Source organism: Macrobrachium nipponense, chromosome 46 (assembly GCF_015104395.2).
Source record: "Macrobrachium nipponense isolate FS-2020 chromosome 46, ASM1510439v2, whole genome shotgun sequence".
NCBI classification, from domain to species: Eukaryota; Metazoa; Arthropoda; class Malacostraca; order Decapoda; family Palaemonidae; genus Macrobrachium; species Macrobrachium nipponense.
This window is the reverse complement of record NC_061106.1, coordinates 33,670,873-33,693,444: the sequence shown is the minus strand read 5'-3', so window position 1 is coordinate 33,693,444 and position 22,572 is coordinate 33,670,873. Positions and strand designations below refer to the sequence as shown.

Genomic DNA, 22,572 nt, shown 5'->3' with positions numbered 1-22,572 from the left:
AATTAGCACAAGTCAGAATTCCGTCTGCCTGCAATGAATAGTGCTCTCTGAAGCGTAACCGATTCAATGCAACGCCATTTAATTTGCACACCATGACATACATACAGCTCAGGAAGTTTTTGCAAATATAATCGAATATTAAACGTGGTCTCAAGATTAACAGGTCATTCCGCATTCACTGACAAAGGAATGTTGTCAAGGACAGGATTTTCTGCAACATCCAGAGGGAATTATCTTAGCAATGTCGGGCGAGAACGAACACATGCATCTGACATCTACTATTCCCTTCAGAGAGAGAGAGAGAGAGAGAGAGAGAGAGAGAGAGAGAGAGAGAGTGTGTCCCGCGGGTATCTAATAGCTGACTACGTACAATGCCGGTATAGAAGATAAAGACAATAAAACGATCGGAGTATTTACTATCGTGTATAGATATCCATTAAGAACTAGCATTCGTCTTTATAATCTTAAAAAGAATATTCTACACACGTCGATTCGAAGCATTTTTCCGACCTGTAAGTGACAAGATCAGTTCTCGAAGTATTAAATTATTATTATTACTGGACTCAGAATTAATGGCAAAAATGCTAATTAGTCACAACAAGAACTTAATATGTTGACAGTTTAATGAACATTCTTCACTGTCTGTAATCACGTTATATAAAACAACCTAATCATAATTGATAATTGTATCGTTAAAAAATTACCGGTATATAAAAAAAATATCATGGAAAGGAAATATATACATATTTCAGATTATTAAGACTACATGAAACTCCCAATACAGCTTGCTTACAGAGTTAGCATCTAAAACTTGAAGATATTTCTTTTTATAATTAATGATTCCTTCGAGAGAATGTATTACTCGATAGAGCTTCTGCCTTTCTAATTGCATGCTGTTTTTCAATCACATTATGATAATAAATTTCCAAGTCAATTGGACGGGATTACAAACAAAGAAGGCCTTTTCTAGTTATGAAATGGCCACTGAACGGAAAAAATTTCCTTTACGAAAGCAAGTTGTGTAGTAAGCCCAATCAAGCCAAATGTTCTAAATAAAATCTTGAAGAGTTCTACCCAAGACGACTTTGCTCTACGAACAAATCACATTTATATGACGTCATTAGTGGTGAGGAAGATAATCTTCCTCTGGATTAGCTGTCTATAAATCTCCCATCATCGAATGACGCGGACGAAGAAGGTGGGGAGGAGAAGCAGCGACGAAAGAAACGAATAACAAGCACAAAAGAAAGAGAGAGGATCTTAATAAGAGTCCGGAGAAGGGTTTAGCTAAGGGTGGGTGGCAGAGTGTCTGACTCTGTGGGCAGCCAACGACTACAGAGAGGACACAAGGGCATGGGAACTCCGCTTAAAAGACATACTACGCAGGATGGCATTTGCTTTCTTATGTTATTGCAGCCTGCGCTGTCATCGTATTTCAAGAGGGAATCATGAGTCCTCGTGGTACGACAGTATACGCATCTCGTGAGGTGGTTTTAAAAAAAATTCTATAATTGAGAGGGCATTGACTTACATCATCAACATCGCTTAATTAATGTTGTTTGTGTGTGTGTGTGTGTGTGTGTGAGAGAGAGAGAGAGAGAGAGAGAGAGAGAGAGAAATACTTGCCAAATGAAAGACAGTGATATTCTGCCCCCCCCCCCCCCCCCCCCCCCCCCCCCACCCCCCCCCCCCCCACAAGATTCCTCTTTTTCTCATTCAAGTGTCATAAATGTTAATATGTAAATGTACACGACCACCTGCAAAGACAACACGTTCTTCCTTAAACGAACGTATACACACACACGCTCTCTCTCTCTCTCTCTCTCTCTCTCTCTCTCTCTCTCTCTCTCTCTCATTCATATCTACGTACATATATACACACACACATATATATATACACACTTTTTAGAAATATAAGCTATATGAAACCTATAAGTGAATTACCTGATAATCAGAAACACTCGCACCGTATCACGTGCCAATCTACTCACCCAGGTAAGCCAATAAGGGTCGACAGGTGATCCAGGCAGGTGATATCCCTTTTCAGCCACCTCCTTGTACACACTTTCATGACGGGTGATGGTGACATGCCGCCGCCCACTGGACCAACGCCCACCGCTCTCGTCATCACTGATGGAAAAATTGCGGGTCACTAGCGCCCCCGCCCTGCTGTTAATCCGCGGGGAGGCTGGAGGGCCTTCACTTCCTCCTCCAGGGGAAGGAGTCGATCTTCCAGCCAATCCAGGACTGCTGGGGCACAGGAGAGCCGGACCACTGGCCACCATAGAAGGAAATCCATACGGGGGGTTGGGGTTACTCGGACTGCGTGGGGCTACGGTCCGTGGGGCCACAGGTAAGCCTGATACATGCAAAGCCCGGGGCGTCCCCGGAGATCGCTGCTGTTGTAACCCCTGAAGCCCCATGGCCGGACGAGGGCTGCTGGGGGACGCCGGTGGTAATAAAGACCCACCACCAGCAGGAGGGCTGGGCGTTAAAGGCGGCCTCATGCGAGGGGCGCGGGGTGGGCGGGGAGGCAGACGAGGCAACGAACTGTGCGACCCAGATTCGTCGTCAGACGTCGAAACTTGGTGGAAGGGCGGCCCGACTCCTCCGGAAGCCCGACGCCCTGGGAGGCTGCCAACGATCGAGCGGGAATTGGCACCGGGGAGGGAATTTGATTTCTCCTTGTGTCTGCGTCTGACCTGTTCCGAAGGCAACGAGGACGAACTCCGCACGCTGCGCAGAGTGGAGTCTCTGGAGACGCCCGTCAAATCCCGACACAGACCGAACCTCCAGCTGCTCGAAATATCACAGTTGCTGCCGTCGTAGGAATGTTCCTCCTCAGACTCCGGTAACTCGTCGCTGGTGATGCTGGATTCCCTGATAGCGACGAGTCCCTGGCGCGTGAGGTGACGCCTATGTATGGCAGCTTGGAGTGCCAGAGACCTGCCGTGCGGCACGCCCCTCGCCGTGCATTCTTTTTCCTCGTGCCCGCGCCCATTAAGCGACTTGAGAATCCCGTTGGTAATGACACCCGGGTGCTTGCACACCGGCGACACATTCTGACTCTGTTTACAAAAGTAGCAGGTGTCTTCCGCCTCGTCCTCTTCGTCATCGCCGCTGCAGTAATCGCAGTCGTCCCCGCAGTCATCCGTCTGACAATAATCGTCGTCGTAGTCGTTGTCATCCGACGTCGTGCAAGCTTCCAAGTCGTCCGTTCTAAATCCGTCGCTGGATTGAAAATGAGTCATTTCTCTCTCGTGGCCGCTCGCACGTTTCCTGACGTTTCTGTCCCTGCACTGTGGTCTCTTCCACTTGTTAATGGCCCTCTGCGACGGGGGCGGCGGGATAGGGGGTGGGGGAGAACCGGGCGGGGGAGGGGGGGAACTGACTTTTGGGGTCTAACTCTACATCACTAGTATCACATCGACCACAGTCACAGTGGCCTTCGTTCATGCTACAATTATCGTAAAAGCTATTCCGTCGGTCTTCGTCGGAGGCGGTGCTGGTGCCACAGCTCCTCACCTGCGCCGACGACAACAAGGGGTCGTCGGTGTCGGAGAGGTGTGCCTCTACCTGTTGATCGCGGTACTGGGGTCTGGTGTCGTGGTACATGACCTCGCTACTGCAAACTATCCTCGGGGTGACCTTGTCTTCATCCTCGGGCAGAGGGGAAGGGAGCGTGTTCAGTGCCCGGGCGATATCTTTGCAAGCTTCCCTCAGTCTGTTCTTTTGCTTGATGTCGTACTCGTTGTCACTGTCGACGAAACTCTCGTGGTCGAAGTTCAGATAACCTAAGCACGAATTGTCACTGCAGTGCGACTCATTTTCGTATACAGCGTCGTTCTCACGGGTTAAAACACTTCGCGATTCACTTTTCGAGTCATTCAAGAGTTGTTTGTTTACTCTGTCACTACGATGAGAGTCATTTTCACAAACACTGTCCTTTTCAGCGGCAACAACACTCACATCACTGAAAGTTTCGTCGTGATGACGTTGACTTTCGTCTTCCAATCCCTTCGAAATCGAGGTAGCTTTGATGACTTCCCTTAGGTGATCACTCGCACTCCTGCCTGACGCTTGGCTCGCCGACTGCCTCCTGACGTGTCCTTCGTCTCTATCGGCACACAAGGGCAGCGGCAGACGTGCTTGTCGAGGATGGTGTGACGACAGTCCTACGGCGTATTCAGCAGAAGAATGTGGATGAATACCATGGAGAGGCGGAGGAGGAGGAGGGGAAGGCGGAGGAGGAGGAGGAGGAGGGCCAGAGTGGAACAACAGCAACTGGTCTGTCGTTCCGCAATGAGTGTTGGCGGCGCCGACGGAGGAGGTTGGGGAGGAAGGGGAGGAAGGGGAGGGGGCGGAGGGACGCACGTGTGGATTTCCAAGTTGCTGTGGAGGTTGCGCGGATGGGGACTGCGGCGTTTGCAGCAAGCGCCTATTGCACTCCCCTTCCTCGTTGTCCTCGTCATTGCCAGCAGCGCCACTCGCGGTTCCCCCCACCCTCTTCCCCTCCCCCTGGTCTTCTTCGGGAGATGCCACCGTCGTCGGGGACGTGTCTGGCAAACGTAGACGATGCAATCTCTTGTGCTTCCTGGACTGGAGCATCAGGAGATTGACGAAACTGGCTGACTGGGATTTGAGATAGTTGGGAGGGGAGCCGGAACCATCTCTCGCGAACAAGCAAGGCGATTGAGGGGAAGAAAGGGGGTGGGGGCGGTGACGGGGGAAGGAAGGGGGAAGTTCGAGGGGCGGCGTGCTTTGAGGCTTGACCACGGGGCTGGAATCGGCAGTAGCGATGTCGCGATCACTCTCACCCATAACGGCAGTTTCAGGTGGAACAGTAAGAGCGCCCTCGCAAGTAACATGATGACTGATGACACTTCCACACAAAGTTGTGGTACCGTCGGTGACCAGAATGTCTGTGGGTTCATCTCTCCCAGATACCTCGTGTTCCATGAGCCTAGCAGACGCCTCCATAACCAACGCGTTGACGCTAGAAACTTGGCCATTGTCCCTTCCCTTCGCTGATAAAATATTCTCCCGAGGAACATGATCCAGTGAAGTGGTGGCGTTGTCCTGCGCAGTGGCTATGTGCTTTTCTCTGTCCAGATGTTCGTCGCCATAAAAAGCAGGAGCGTTAAGGGTATCCTGAATGACCTGACACTCGCCACTCGAGCTTGCAGCACCTGGCACTACTGACGATTCCTTTCTTCCTCTGTCCTTCTCTTCACTCTCGTCCCCCTCCCCCTCCCCCTCCCCCGCTTCCTGCACAAAATCATCTCCATTAGTCAAGTGGCTCCCACACTCTGGCCCTGCTATTACCTCAGTCACCTCAGAGCTGCATTTGCCCTCTCTCTCTTCTGCGTCTAAGGAATCGTTATTTTCAACCTTACTCTCTCGTGTTTGCGTCTTGTCACCATTGTCCCCATCACCCAGCCAGTCTTCGTCTTCTGGGTGATCGGAATGATGCGGTAAGACGATGAAGTCAGGCTGTTCGAAATCGTCATCGTCGGCAGACAGGGACGACAAGAAATTCTGCCTCATAAGATTTATCTTCTGTTTCGCTCGATGGATGTCACTCTGGGCCTCCCCTTCCTTCTCTGGGGGATGACTCCTCTGGGTATCGACGGATACCGCCTCGTTATCACGGGATGATTGATCGACTGCATTATCTTTTTCACCTGACGTCTCCTCGCCGCCATTAACGGTTACACCTGTATTCGTGTGGGCGTCGCCAACCGTCACCTCACCCTCGACGTAACCTCCAGCTTCGTCTCTGTTTTCACACCCTTTCCCTGAGGTTGAAGGATGAGCAGCAGAGATTAGGGTTTCAGTGACGTCATCACCCACCAAACCACTGTTGCTACTGCCATTACAACTGTTACTACCCGGGGGGGATGTCAACTGCACCGCCAGCGAGCTTTTTTGGTTTGGTGAGGGGAAATCACGTTCGCTAGACCTACCCGATTCGCGGCAGTGAACCTGAGACGCCAGATGAACGACAGGCGACGAGATCACCGCCGGACCCTCCAGTCTGCGCTCCGATATTTCGTTATTTTGACGACTTTCCTTCACTTTACTTCCAATAACTATATCATTTCCGTTATCAACATTACTTAAAGTACTATTCAATCCCAATCCATCTGGGAGCTTTTCTTTCATTCCCTGTTTATCACACTCACTCTCTTCGCCATTATGGCTACCTTTATTTTCGCCGTTCACGAGATTGATCGCATTCGTGACATTATCTTCGGGTAGGTGGGTGACGTCGGCGGGCGCGGGAACGCCTTCCTGCCCGCCGCCCTCTCTCGTGGACACCTGGAGTGTCTTGACATCCTGCAGGGAAAGGCGCTTCAGCTTCGAAGTCAAGATGATGTCGTGATGCTTGCCGAGGCGCGAGTCCTCCTTCAGGTCGGGAGATCCCGCTAGGCAGCCGCTGTCGCCATCGTCGCTGCTGGAGGAGAGCACATCCTCCCCTGGGGACACTATCAAGGTCATCCTCCGATAGCTGCGGGAAGGCTGCTAAACAGCAAAACCTCTTAACTGAAATCGATGCATGGTGCGAATGACATTTGCGTCACGCTCGCCATGGTTTGAGCCAGAACGTGACCTCTCTCTCTCTCTCTCTCTCTCTCTCTCTCTCTCTCTCTCTCTCTCTCTCTCTCTCTTTGGTCTCGTCTCTCTCTCTCTCTCTCTCTCTCTCTCTCTCTCTCTCTTTGATGTATGATGCAATGAACACCCTCCTCAATCCACCAGCAAGCGATGGAATCACATGGTCTAGACGAACCTCACTGCGCCTATTCAGACACTGCGTTGCATTAGCAAGATTCAGCAGCAACAACACGGATATGGCAAACGAGCACTCAACTCTTGTACACAGTGCCGCAGGCTATGCGGCATCGACGAAATGTACCGCCATCTTGGGGTTTGAAGTCGCCGTTTTGGGGGATTTTTGTTTTTGCCCTAGATTAAAAAAAAAAAACACAAAACACCGCGCGAACCACCATGAACACTCGCTCATTAGAAAACAATGACACTTTTAATGCTTTGAATCACATTTCAGATTTCTTTTCGCGGCTTTCACGCGCACAAACATTAGGACAATGCCTCACTTAGTATTCGTGCAACGTTTCATCTCAACTGGCACTTGGTAAGAGGGCCTGAAAGAAACAGCGGATTAGGGAACAGTGATAATGCCTATAATTCTGCTGGTGTGAAGAAAAAGGGGCTCGCTCACACGCATGCCAATCAATTTCAGGGCGCCATCTTGAAGGGAAAAAAAAAAAAAAAACGTACTGTGATGGAGATGAATTTTTCACTGCAGTGGTCTCTCACGAAATACAAAAGATCACACGCTATACAATACAAAGCATTTTCAATCACATGATCTCTTCTGTCATAGTCAACCGGGGATGAATAATAGTGTCTGACAACCAATAACAATAATATTTCTAAAAAAAAATGTTTAAAAAAAAAAGTCTTAATTCAGGTTTGTAAAAGGAAACTTTTACAGCGAAAATACATCCACAACGCAACACGGTTTAAAAACATCGACTCCACCAGAGTAAATGTTATTTAAGAACCACTTCAATCACCAGAAAGCAAACTAAAAAATGTGATCATTAGCCACATCAAGACGTAGTAATACGAGATAATAAGCTTACACAAGATTCGAAATGTTCTGAATTTCAGGTCATGAAGCTCATTCTTCCAGTTCATGGTCGAAGCAAAAACTAAATTAGACCCATAACCTTGAACTTTTGCGTGACTGAAGATAATACGGTAAGGATGAAGATAAACAAGAGTAATGAGAGAGAGAGAGAGAGAGAGAGAGAGAGAGAGAGAGCTCTAAGGAGTTTCACTAAAGAGTGTGTTGATACACACACACACACAAACTCGGGTCTCTTTCAACTACTACACAACAGCATGTCGACACAACTGCTCCCACTGCATCACACCTATTATTCACGGCACACTTCTATCTCAAACATTGTCAATAAGCAATTTCCCAAAACAGAGGTGGTGGCTTTACACTCGATAACATACATACGTATACACAATTTCAGATAACTGAATATAATGTTAAGAGCACTTGGTTTTTATTCAAACACAACATTAATTATAACGTACGTCGACCTCCTTTAAGATTCCAAGCTTGTCGTCAAGAAAAAAGGAAAAAAAAAAAGTATTACGTAAAATTGGTGTTTCCAGACGTGGGTCTAACGGTAGCGGAAGACGAAAAAAACGTCGCCTCTTAATGGCAGATCATTCCAGGAACTCCAACAACGGCATTTGACGAAGGTTTAATGTACTACCAAGTAAATAACACCTCTCTCTTTGAAAACTAGGGTATTTTCACGTCTGGTGACAACGTCGACGAACGCGGTCTCTTATATGAAATCAGGACGTGGTTCTTGGAATATTATAATTTAGGAAAGTAGAAGGCAGGAGACACGAAAACAGATAAATACAATAATTATTACAAGAAAACAAAAATATGAAAAGGCCACACTTTCCCACTTTCCAAATAAATAATTAAACCAAGGCAAAACGCAACATTAACAATTTTCAAGCTTTAGCAAGGAAGGAACCCTGGCCAAAATAAAATGCAACGTGAACGTTACGGAACAAACCAAACAGATCAATGATAATACGAGAAAGGAGCTTTCTCGGTCTCAATGACCATCATCGCCCAAGGGACGTGGGTGGAAAAACGTCACCTCTTCTTGGAAGTTGGTTATGTGTAGGTATCATGACAACGCAACAAAATTTAATACGACTTAAATACTTGGGTCAAGTTGTTCTACTTATTTTCCCTCCATTCCTTATATGGTCAAGCTTAAAAAAATTTCATGGTTTCAAAACGTTTTATGGTTGAGCTCCAAAATGTTTTATTGGTTGATGGCTCTAAAACGTTTCTGGTCACGAGTTACAACCGTTTATGTTTGTGCTTCAAAACGTTTTATGGTTAGCCTCCAAAATATTTTCATGGTTGATTTCAAACGTTTCATGTTGAAGCTTCATAGCACTTCGGGTTGATTTCAATGTTATTTATTGATTGATCTTAAAAATTTTCTTGGTTGAGCTTAAAAAAATTTCATGGTTTCAAAACGTTTTATGGTTGAGCTCCAAAATGTTTTATGGTTGAGCTCCAAAACGATTTATGGTCGAGTCTACAACCGTTTTATGTTTGAGCTTCAAAACGTTTCATGGTTAACCTCCAAAACATTTCATGGTTGATTTCAAAACGTTTTATGGTTGAGCTCCAAACTGTTTTATGGTTGAGCTTCAAAGCACTTCGTGGTTGATTTCAAAATGTTTTATGATTGAGCTTAAAAACGTTTCATGGTTGAGCTTAAAAACATTTCATGGTTGATTTCAACACGTTTTATGGTTGATCTCCAAAACGTTTTATGGTTGAGCTTCAAAACATTTTAAGATTGAGCTTCAAACCGTTTTATGGTTGAGCTCCAAAACGTTCTATGGATGAGCTTCAAACCGTTTCATGGTTGAGCTTCAAAACGTTTCATGGTTGATTTCAAAACGTTTTATGTTTGAGCTCCAAACCGTATTATGGCTGAGCTTCAAACCGTTTTATGGTCGAGTACTGAGGGCAGAGGAGATTGGAAAAAATTAATTTTCGATTGAATCCCGTAAAGGGAAAATCTAGAGTAAAGATATTAACTACATCATCTAGTATCCATTTATACACATGATTCAGTAAATACAAGTATCTGTTCTTGGTTCCTCGTCCACCGATTCTTTGCAACCACCTTGTCTGCTGCGTCTACATCTTGGCCGTTGGCGCACTTTTAATAACTGACCTTTTAAAAGAAGTTCATTAGCTTTTAGGAGAGAGTAGGAGGGATCCCAACCCTTGGAGCTAGCCTATCATTACATGAAACAGCATTTCGGTGACACACAAACATTCACGAAGGGAAGAAAAAGAAAAAAAAAAACTTGGCCTGCGAATTGCCTCAGGAAAATAATAAAATAATCAAGAAGTGTTCGTGATGACACAGGCAATCATCCTTAAAGAACCAAACTACCATTTACATTCCGCATTCGTATTTTACACTGAATTGAAGATATTAGCAGGCGACTATAGAACGAATTGGAATTCCTACTGGAATCTCTATCTTGACGAGGAATCGAGGTATTTGGAATGGAACGGAATTTAGGCTAGAGGCCAAGCGCTGGGACCTATGCAGTCATTCGTCGCTGCAAAGAGAGAATAGGAACGGAGGTACAGTAAAAGGAATGGACGGTGTTGCAGCTAGGAGCAGAAGGGCAGCTGCAAAGAACTTTAAGAATGCCTACATTGCATCGCGTGAGGTGCACTGACGTCACTATCAGCCCTCCCTCCCTCCCTTCCTCGCCCTGCTTCGAGAATTTTATCGCTGCAATCTCGCTAATGAAAGACTAGAGATAAAAGTGACTCGTAGTGAAAGTCTTCCATGAGGGGCATTCATCCATTAAACGCAAACCTTCTGAACGTGGTCTCACTACTTCAGAACTACTTTCAGAAATTTTCTAAACCGAATTATTAATATCATGAGAATTATTTGGATGACTAAGAAACCAGGAACTCATAAATAATACAAGATATGTTTACAAGATGGCATGTAAACAAGGGCTAAAAATGATTTTTCCACTCAACTGACGTTTACAACAAGGTGGCAACAGAAAAAAAAAGTGTCGGCTATACCAACCAGTTTATGGAAACCAGTAGCTTTTTTTTTTTTTTCTTTTTTTACACGTCAGTCCAACGTACTGGTTGGTAATGCGACCCCCTACAAAACTGGCTTACCGTTCTTCCTTAAACTAACGCATGTATTTAATTAAGTGAAGAGTTTAAGAGAAAGCTGGACAAAATCATTATGACACTATGAATGCACAGTAAAACCTGCTCCTAGAGATAAGTGAAAACACGATATCTCCCTATAGTAGATTCACATCAGCCGTGGCATTTGATGTCTAGGCCAGTCCCTTACGACGCTCCTGATTGGCTATTGATAAGCCAATCACAGGGCAGGAACCTCTCAGTCTTTCTCGAGTTCACATAGGCAGGATGTATGTTCCATCTCTCTTGAGTATACGTCTTTCAGGAGAGGTGGAACATACATCCTGCCTATGAGAACTCTCTCGAGAGACTGGGAGTTTCCAGCCCTGTGATTGGCTTATCAACAGCCAATCAGGAGCGTCGTAAGGGAAGGGCCTAGACATCAAATGCACAGTTGATGTGAATCTAATATGGGATGGACTAACAAGTCTTTGAGACATCCTAACCCTTGTAACTCCTTGTAATTATTTGCGTTATACATTTATTCGTAAGCAAACGAACAAACACGCACACGCGACCGCGCTTTGGGTGAAGTGGGTCAAAGATGTAACCAGAAGGATCACTACAAGCCGAGTCACAGAAACAGGAGACGATGCGGCAATATTACGTAATCCGCCTACATCTGGCAACTCTTATCCTTCGAAGACTCGTAAGCGATCCCGGAGGGATGGCTGAACTGAAGACCCACTCGTGTGAGTGAGTGAGTGAGAGTGATTGGGGGTGAGCGTGCAAATCTTCTTCAGTATCTCACGGCCGTCGTCATCGCCACCAGCTCTTAGTGGAAAAAGGCAGTTTACACGTCACGGATAACACAAATATCTGAAGTGCCTGAACACGCTGGTCATGCATGCATCCACCAATCATCTCCACTTGAAAAACTGGTATGTTTTGCATGGTAATCCTCTGGTAAGACAAATAATTAAAGTATGTTTACTTTGTGATATAACGACCTCGTCCCTGCAGGATCCAATGACTAGTTTTTTTTATGGTGTCCTGACTTCTTTACCTTGAGAGCTTTGACTTGTAGTTGCGAATAGAGTTAAGTATATCTTAGTTTAACCAGACCACTGAGCTGATTAACAGGTTGAAGGATTAGATATTTTTAAATATTTGAATAGTGAAACTGCAGAAGACCGAAACACATTTCACTGCAGTAAGTGACGCCAAGGGAGATAAAGCTAACTTAAGATTAATCAAAACAAAGGTGAAAGTACAGAGAAAGTTATTCCATGGTAGAGCACAGACACGGAAAAGTGGTTGCTCTATGTAATTATTTTATTGCACTAATGACGTTTGCTTAACACAACAAACGTTAAAACGCCAAATTAAAACTCCGCTAACGAACTCAAAGCATGAATAAATGAAGAGTAAAAATATGATGACATTGAAATTTCATCTCAAGTTCCAGTAGCTAGTATATATATTAATCTTCCCCTTAACCAGAATAAAAAAAAATGGTTGCTCTATTTAATTATTCTATTGCACTAATAACGTTTGCTTAACAAACGTTAGAACGCCAAAATAAAACTCCGCTAACGAACTCAATACAGGAATAAAAGAAGAGTAAAAATATGATGAGTGAATGAAATTTCATCTCAAGTTCCATTATCTCGTATATTAATCTTCTCCTTAACCAGAAGAATTAAAAAAAAAGTGGTTGCTCTATGTAATTATTCTACTGCACTAATGACGTTTGCTTAACACAACAAACGTTAGAACGCCAAAATAAAACTCCGCTAACGAACTCAAAACATGAATAAATGAAGAGTAAAAAATACTAAGTGACAGTGAAATTATAGGACGTGGAAGCCATTAACTGATCGCACGAGATTCAAAGCTATCTTTAAAACACACACACACACACAGGACATTAAAATAATTTCGCTGCTTGATAACATAAAGTTAAAAGTCAACATTTAACTCGGAACAGGCTATTGGCAAGTTCACTAATGCCTGAAAAACGGAAAACGTTTCAAATTCTGTTTTTATACGATCGTTAAGACAAGACAAAAGAATGCCACGAGTAAATGTTCCTCAGAAAGCAAAATCCTTGGAACCATGATGACGACCAAAGAATAGCAGCAACTGAATAAAAGCTCTGAGCCAGGAAATAAAGGGTTGATCATTTCCAGCTAAACAGCGCTGCAGAAAATATTTTTTTTTCCAGCTAATTAAGAAGAGAAAATGCCAATAAAAGACAGTTACGTGAGACAGCCATTAGCGAAAGTGATCACACCGTCTGGGCTTTCAACTTTTATCTTTCCCCCTTTCTTTATTGGATTCCCTCATTTTTACTTCACGGTCATTATTTTAGTTTCACGATTCCGGTCTACGTGAGAATTTCGGCTAAAGAGGATTTATAAAAGCTTTATAAAAGGCTCAAGATTGGATTGTTTTAATTACATCAGAGGAGTGAGACTAGAGTTTTATTCCCCTCCACTGTGGCATAATGCTATTTAACTAAGCCAGAGTTGTTCAGTAGTTTTTTACCTCTAATTTACTTTTTTCTCCAATTTACTATGATATTTTTGACAACGCTTTTTTTTTAAACCCGTTTTGCGCAATGTGTTTTATTTTGCAATTATAAGAAGTAATTGCATTCATTTACGTAAATGGAATTCTTTTACTTTTAGGGTAATTAACTCCGTTTTGATATAAACTGTTGTTGATGAAAATTTTGAGCTTGCATTTTTTCGGACCGCAAAAGAGAGAGAGAGAGAGAGAGAGAGAGAGAGAGAGAGAGAGAGAGAGAGAGAGAGATTCGGTCTTCTTTAGCATTTTACACGACGAAATAACTAGATATAGCAAATGCCGCAAAAACGGTACTGAGTATCCTTTTACATCAAATCGAAGAGGCACAGGTACAGAAATGGTCATCGAAGCGCACACTTATACAGAGAGAGAGAGAGAGAGAGAGAGAGAGAGATTCATAGCAGGGAGTGGTCCATCACCAAATCAAATGGGACATATGAGAGAGAGAGAGAGAGAGAGAGAGAGAGAGAGAGAGAGAGAGAGAGAGATTCATAGCAGGGAGGGGTCCATCAGCAAATCAAATGGGTCACAAGAGAGACCAGCGTACCAAGCCACCGTTGCCTTGCCCTTAAAAGGGGATCTTGCGTCAAAGACCTGGTTGAAGGCACTGCATCTGGTATGCTATGGTCATGCCACGAATCGTTTGCCGGGTCAATCATTCTTCAGGAGACAGCAGAAGACAAGCTTTCGGCTGAGAATGATGATTATAAAAAGCTGTGCTGAAGGGAATGCCCATTTAGCGGTTGATAGTATTCAAGGGTTTTAGTTATCGAAAACGTTTCGTGAGATTGCCCAAAAGTAAATACACTAATACTAATATATATATATATATAATATATATATCTATATATATATAAAAACGAGCTACAAATGTCCTTTAGTCCTTTAATATCTAATCCACTCTACCTCGGAATTAATATATTTTCATATATTAATTCCGAGGTAGAGTGAATTAGATATCAAAGGACATTTGTAGCTCGATATATGTATATGAATCACGGTAATGTTGATATGACTTTTATATATATATATATATATATATATATATATATATATATATATATATATACTATAATATATGTATCTCGGAAAAATCACCATAACGTGATTGGAATATTTTGAAGTAAAAAAAGTCCACGCTATGTAAGACTGTATTTAAAAAAAAAAAATCTTACATGACGGAAGCTTTCGTCTACTTGATCAGTATACCTCATCAGCCGTACTTTTATTACACATCTTACATAAGTATGGACTTTTAGTACTTCAATATATATATATATAATATATATATATATATATATATATATATATATATATCATATATATGCGCGTATATATATATATTAGTGCGTTTCCAGTCATTACGAGAGATAAGGAATACTGCTAATAGCTGTTTCGACCTTCCAGGGTTTTATCCAAGGGCTAATTAGCCTGACTAATCTAGATTCACAATGGGTTTTCATTCTAATACATAATACATACAGCAGAACTCAGCCACAAAACTACTGAAAAAGTAGAATGGAAAAAGAAATAATATACATTTCAAAACTGACTGAAAAGCTCATAGTTTTGATAATTCTTATGTTTAAAATTTCTCAGGTCTCTGCACAAATTCCCCGGCTCCAGGGAGAGGGAGAGCTCTCAAAGTCATCAGCCATCCACCGTCAGTACAGCTCGCAGTAAGAGCGTTCTATGCCTCTTACGGTTTTACATTTGTAAAGTAAGCTGATCCCGGAGTTTGTTTGTTTGTATGGTGTTTCTACGTTGCATGGAACCAGTGGTTATTCAGCAACGGGACCAACGGCTTTGGGTGACTTCGGAACCACGTCGAGATTGAACTTCTGTCACCAGAAATACACATCTATAACTCCCCAATGGAACGTCCGAGAATAGAACTCGCGGCCACCGAGGTGGCACGCCAACACCACAACGACCACGCCACTGAGGCGCTTAGTCCCGGAGTTCCTGGATCCCCTAAAGGCGACAATCTGTACCCGCCGTAGTTTACACTGGGAACGATTTTCATAATCCTCAGCGGTCCAACTTGCGAACTATACTGATCCTGATTTCCTTGGTTCTTAGTAACTGGGTAACTAAGTTTCCCAGCAATCAGACAGATGGAAGGCAGGTTTCAACGTCTGAAGACTTCCTTCCACCAGCAGCTCTCTCTCTATCTCGAAGTCGCTCTTCCTCATTCAGGGAAGAAACAGCTTCACGACTGATACAAGTTTTTCCACACATTTCCAATTTACTTTCTGTTTTCTGGCAGTCTTTCCCTCGTTTTCTTACCTCCAGAGCTAAATTTATAGTCTTCGGGAGGCCTGAGGAATTTGTTAATTATTTTTCAAAACTATGGAATTTTTTTGTAAATCTTTAAAAATCATCAAAATCCGAATTTCGATCGTAGTTTTTTACCCCCTAGAAATCATCCATATATTAATATGTAATTACATTGTGAATCTAGGCTAGCCTTGAAGCTATATTTATTCACCCCCAAAACAGACAGCTCTTCAAAGCAGTTGTCTGCTTGAGAATGAATAAATATAGGAGTGGCGGTTTTGTTTATTCCTCTAGAAGACTGAGAAGTACTATATACATGCATGTATGCATGTGTATACATACATACATATATATAATATATATATATACATACACACACATATATATATACACACTCACACACACACACACTCACACACTATTGTGCATGTACTACCTAGTAGAGAGAGAGAGAGAGAGAGAGAGAGAGAGAGAGAGAGAGAGAGAGAGAGAGAGAGAGAGAGAGAGAGAATTAATAACAAAACAAAATCCTAATTCTCATGTAGACCTATAAGGACAGGGAGTCGCTGAAACCCGTCTATTCTGGTGCGGGGACCCCACCAGCAGCTGAGGTCTTAAGATTGTATCAGCCGACGTCTTCCAACAGCTTTCACGGAGCATCCGAAACGCCGCTTCTCTGGCAGCAGCTTCGTCGAGCAGCAGCCTCTCGTTATAACGGCGCATAAATATGAGTCCGAACGAGAAAGTAGTGAGTGGAATCACGCAAGAAGGGTCTTGCATCAATTAATAATGAGAATACAAAGCGGAGAATGAGAGCGCTTCTTCTACTAATGAGACCAGCCAGATAACTGATATCCCGTGATAATCGTAGGATTAATAAGGGTTAAAAATACTGCAACCGAAATTATATTTAGCATAGAATAAAATATAGTATTTTGGCCAAAGGTTAAGCACTGTGATCTATGAGGTCATTCGGCGCTGAAGCGGAAATTGCCAGTAAAAGGTCTGAAAGGTGTAACAGGAGGAAAACCTCAAAGCAGTTGCACTATGAATCAAGTGTTAGGAGAGGGTAGAAATTAAGATGAAGAAAGAGTGTGAAAGGAGGTACAGTAAAAGGAACGAAAGTGGTTGAAGCTAGGAGCCGAAGGCAAGCTGCAAAGAACCTTAAGTAATCCCTACAGTGCACCGCGTGAGGTGCACTGACGGCACTAAGCCCCTACGGAGTACGGAGACACAGAAGAGAGAGATTTTAAAATCTCTTTCAAAGACGGAAGAAAAGAGATTTTAACGGAGGTACAGTAAAAGGAGCCGAAGGGACACTGCAAAGACCCTCAAGAAATGCCTACTGTGTACTGCATGAGGTGCTCTGATGGCACTACTCCCCCCTCCCCTCTTCTCTCAGGCGATCAACACGAATATTAAATACAATCAAGGATAAACATTTTCAAACTGGTCGAGGTAACAGAATCTCATATGCAAACACTGCTTCCATATTTGAACTGACATGGGAAATTCGAGCTTTAAATAGAAAGGACTTACAAACCGACAGATAATTGACTACTATCCAAATGCTAATGAGTAGCATTAGAGGAGCCAATATCCATTTTACTCCAGTTGAGTTGAATACTTCAATTCTTCCAACCAGCAGGGGATGTGTACCAAAAACCCCGCGAATAGCTCGAACCCGCGAATAGTTCGAACTCCCCTCTAAAAATGCCTATCTTGACAGCACATTGATGCTACCTTCTCGGACGTAAACAAAATAAAAACTCGGGAGAGCAGGTGCTAATTCATCCTTTACGTAATTTCTAATACTCCAAATTGGTCAACATGCAGCTGGCAATTTTTCAAAAACAAATATACGCAATATAAATAAAAACCTTCCTTAGGAATGACGTCATTTTACAGAAACGCTGACGGTAACCATAAAAATCAAGTTAATGAAGATAGCCCCGTTTCTAGATGACATGGACATTATAGTTTTTATTTATTTGTTTATATATTTATTTATTTTTATCTTAACCTGTCAATGCTAGGTGGAGGGAATCCCATCCCATTACGTTCTTCCGGTACGCAATCAAGATTACCTACATAATAATAAACCAAATTTCGCTAAAACACTGTTCACTTGATACCCAAATGCCTCGCTGTTGATGATGCAACAACAGTAACAGTAGAAGGAATAAGGGATGGGCCATACCAAAAAATCTTCCCCGGTTTAAAAATCCATTTCGTCCCGAGTTTCATAACATGTGGTTCAGGAGTTAACGGCAACCCCCCCTCCCCCCACCTAACACCCAACTCCCTCCCATCTAAGGCTTCTTCCATAACCCCTCCCAGAGGGAGGAGTAAAGGGTACTTTGTCCGAATATCACGTTAAGAAGTGTTTCAGTATCTGAGAGAGAGAGAGAGAGGAGAGAGAGAGAGAGAGAGAGAGAGAGATATGAACCCAACATTACGAAGAAGTCTCATAAGTTAATACAAAGACTGAAATCAAAACAAGTAGTGAGCCTTCACAGCCAAGGACTATTCCTCTAAACTGAAATTAATAAAAGTATTCTTACAGGGTGTACGAATCAACCACACACACACACACACACACACACACACACACACACAAATCTGACTTAAGGGTTCAGACACCTTTTATCCGCTATGCCGCGTGGGCTCGATTACTTATCCTGGCAAAAAAAAAAAAAAAAAAAAAAAAAAAAAAAAAAAAAAAGTGTTTTTTCGGGCTGCTCAAAAGAAACAGCTCGTGTTGCAGCAGGATCAAGTTAACTGTACGTACAGCTATTTCTAGTGCGCGTAATTCACTATGAATACAGACAATAGCGAAATATCACTCGTCTTCAAGCTTTTCATGTATGGTCAAACCAAGAAGCACCCACAATCTATACAATTTATAAAACTATACAATTAAAGTGGTATTATCAAAATTAGAATTCTAAAAAACTCTTACCAATAAACTGTAAATAAGGAATCATCCCAATTATGAATTGAAAAAATATATTTGAAGATACTGCATAAGCAGCAAAATAGTTTGTAACATGTTATATACATACATACATACATACATACACACACACACACACACACACACATATATAATATATATATATATATATATATATATATATATATGTGTGTGTGTGTGTGTGTGTGTGTGTACATATTCATATATAATTTAAACATAATAAATTGTTTAAAGTACAGTAAATATATACATAACGCCTTTCTGAGTTAATTATATTGAAAATAGCAACCACACACACACACACACACACACAGAGAGAGAGAGAGAGAGAGAGAGAGAGAGAGAGAGAGAGAGAGAGAGAGAGAGGTTCGATAATGTCTTTTAACGAAGGACCAACAAAAACTCCAAATGGATATCAATTGGACAATTTCAGTTTAACTCGGCTACTGCTGCAAGAGTCGAACAACCTAACCAGATAATGACCCTTTTTTCTACTTTCACATAAAGGAATTCTACCAATTTTACGGATATCTATTCACACGTGATGGTTAGACCAGTTGTAAGCTGCTCTGTACGCTGACTTCTTTATGTTAAGACAGAGCTAAGGAGAAAGAGTTTCTCCTTAATTGTTAATAAAACTGTCAGTAAAAGCATTCGAAAAAAAATGCGGACTGTACGAACAGACATCCAATGAGCTTTTCATTTCATATCTATCCCATTTATTTATTGCGCATCCTGTTTAATAACAGCCAAAGACAAAAAAGCAGGTGTGAAGCAGCAGCCAGCAACTTCCTGGGAATGACAAAGTCGCTAAAATCATCGTCAGTGTAACCTTGAGATTTCCTTAACGGGCAGCTCCGCATTGGGTAGCGTCCAGCAAGGGGACTCGCTATCTCCTGCAATCCAGTGCTATCTAACGCTACAACTATCGCATCTTCTTAGAAGGACTCTGTCTAAGTACTTCCAAGTCTAAAGACGGAAGACTTCTCCCAATCGCAATATCAAATTGAACGGCAACGAATGTGGGGAGGCATCGCGAATTGATAAAAAGGTGATAAACGTCTTGCGCATTTCATATTTACTTTCTTATACATTTAGGATTCGAAGAAGAATGGAATGTTGCTAGAATTTTCAGAACACGCAGGGGCTGCTGGGGATTTCCTTGGCGTCGCTGACTTCAAACTTGTTCGGGGCTGCCATATGTATGTTTTTTTTTCCTAGGGAGAAAAAATAGATGCTATATGGTTTCAGTCTCCGAGATTGTATATCGCTTCATTCATTGAACTTTATACTATACCTTCACCTGACAACCTTTTTCATAGGCTATCGATTTTTTTCTCTTTCTTTAAAAGATCAGCTGAAAACCCTATGGACAAAGTCAACAAACTAAAAAGCCGAAGGAAAATCAACCTGCAAAGCGCGAAAAGTTCTGGAAAACGGAGATGAATAAATAAATAAAAATAAAAAATGATACGCAGGAAATTCAGGAGACGTCAGCTGAGAGTTAGGAAGGAATTTCATCCTCACTTGAATATTTGAAGATCGGAAGATTTCCACAACTGCAGAAAGGAAACTAGTCCTTATTTCAATTGTAGCCACGATAAAACTCCTGGCACTACGCAGAAGCCATGTAACACCCGCCAAGCTACTGAATCACCCATCTACTTTGCGGGGATAGATTTGTCATTCCCAGACTACTTGCCTCGGTGACATATTCTCAAATATGCTGATAAGCTTTGAGTTTTTCTTCTTGCTTCGGTTTCCTTAAGATTTTTATGAGAGCATGACAATCCTGTGTTCTCTCTCTCTCTCTCTCTCTCTTTGGCGTAATCAGCAACAGTGAGGAAAAGTTTAAAAGGAAGCTAGACAAAATCAATAGGACACTATGACTGAACAGTGGAATCTGCTCCTAGAGATATGTGAGCTCTCGATGTCTCCTCGGATGGACTAATAAAGTCTTTGAGACATCCTAATCCTTGTAGCTCTCTCTCTCTCTCTCTCTCTCTCTCTCTCTCTCTCTCTCTCTCTCTCCAAGCAACCATGCAAAACGTGGCAAGCATTCTTTGTCTAGTATGGTACAAACGCCGGAAAACATGAAACATGACGTCGGTGATGAACTTAAAAGTCTTTGAAGAAAACAAATTAGAGATGCATATTTCGTGTTCTTCAACAATGAAAAGAAAGGGAGAAAAGAGGACATGTAACAGCAACCATATAACGCAAAAGCTTTCTAAGTTGATTCAAATCCCAATAACTTTGCCATTCTGGCTATCTCTGAATAGCCACGAATATATGAAATCTTTAAAAAAAAAAAAAAGCCTGTGAAAACTACATGAACAGGAAATCCATCTGAATCTAACTAAATCTGGTGACATAAGAAGGTCTAACGTTCTCACTTTAGAGGAACTTAAAAGAAGAAAAAAACAAAAAAACAAAACAAGTGTCCTCATCAGCCGTATGGATAAACACCACATTAATATTAGTAACGGGTGCCATTAACAGTACTATAACTATCCTTTCTGTCAACAACTATTACTATTACTGCTTCTGTTTATCCACATGTGCCCGGGAGTGTACATTTACCGGCAGCGTGAAGAAATCTGCGAAGGCTACATGAACCCCTTGAAATTCTACAGCAGTATGAGACACTACAACACTACCAGCTACGTGAGTCCAGATTTTAAATGCACCATGAAGAAGTAACATATGAAGGCCGGTTTTCAAAATGTATTATCAAAATAAAATCACTACGATGTACCTAAGCACACGATGTATCACCGTAACCCTAGGAGAGAGAGAGAGAGAGAGAGAGAGAGAGAGAGAGAGAGAGAGAGATGGGGTACATTAACTATTCTCGAGTCCCGAGTAATATCTTGCGCAACCCTGCAATGCGTTGCAACACCCATATCATGCACTAGATGGCAATCTCTTGCCAAGTTTGTTGCATCGTCACATGGGTACCCCAGATGACGCTAGCGCCACTCCAAATCCTGGTTACGAAAAGTGATGCCAGCGACTTGATACTGCAGGCACGGACGCCGCTGTATTTTGCAGAGAATAACAAGTAGCAATGGTCAAGATCTTTCTCTCTCTCTCTCTCTCTACGGCAGACTGTCTTGCAGGCATACTTGACGAAGCAGAATTTGTATTTGAATCACATAAGGATGACTTACGGTGATGCATCCTTCATAGAAAGATTTGCAAAGAGAGAGAGAGAGAGAGAGAGAGAGAGAGAGAGAGAGAGAGAGAGAGAGAGAGAATAGCGTATGAATATCAAGTGATTACATCATAAAGCAACAAAAGTAGGCACTTCCTAGTGGTCCCCATATGTCAGGTATCAGGTGATTCACAGGTGCCAAGAGCCATATGACATCAATATTAATAACAAAGGCCGTTGAGAATAGAATAGCTGCACCTCGAAATGAATGCTCTGTGACAATATACAATTTTAAAAAATACAACGTGTGATAACGAAATAATAATACACATTGAACAAGATAATGCAGAACAAGAAAATATACTTATCATAAATACTTGGTAATACTGTTTTCTTTCTTGACGAGACAGTTGCATTGATAATAATAATAATAATAATAATAATAATAATAATAATAATAATAATATAATAATAATAATAATAATACAAACAGGTTTAATAGTAAAGGTCTTCATTTCTAATAAACATGCAGGACTGAGAACTTCAATCTTCGTTAGTGTTCAAACACTGATAGGAATTTTTGTGCATAACCCAAATTGATATCTAAATTTTAATGGAAAACTGTTATGGTTTTTTAAAACTATTTACCATTTGCTTGTCATCATTACGAACTGTAGACAAATAGGATATTTTAAAGTAATGCACTTATTGTTTTTTTTTTTCAGAAACACTAACGTGTGACATAAGTTCATACACAAGACTTAATCACTCAATTCAGTA

The 22,572-nt window shown here is 42.2% G+C and overlaps 2 protein-coding genes across 14 annotated transcripts in view; both read right to left on the bottom strand.

Annotated features, from left to right (window-relative positions):
* The window catches only part of LOC135214883 (dystrophin-like), a 1,767,410-nt gene that overhangs the window by 49,400 nt on the left and 1,695,438 nt on the right, over positions 1–22,572 (bottom strand). The gene's annotated exons all lie outside the window — the stretch shown is intronic.
* Positions 3,182–6,677, bottom strand: LOC135214884 (uncharacterized). The gene has a single exon (XM_064249330.1). The coding sequence runs from the start codon at positions 6,499–6,501 to the stop codon at positions 3,319–3,321; it is 3,183 nt and encodes a 1,060-aa protein (XP_064105400.1). The 5' UTR covers positions 6,502–6,677; the 3' UTR covers positions 3,182–3,318.

Coding starts and splice junctions, on each gene's coding strand:
- LOC135214884 (XM_064249330.1), bottom strand. CDS start 6,501: ATGACCTTGATAGTGTCCCCAGGGGAGGATGTGCTCTCCTCCAGCAGC.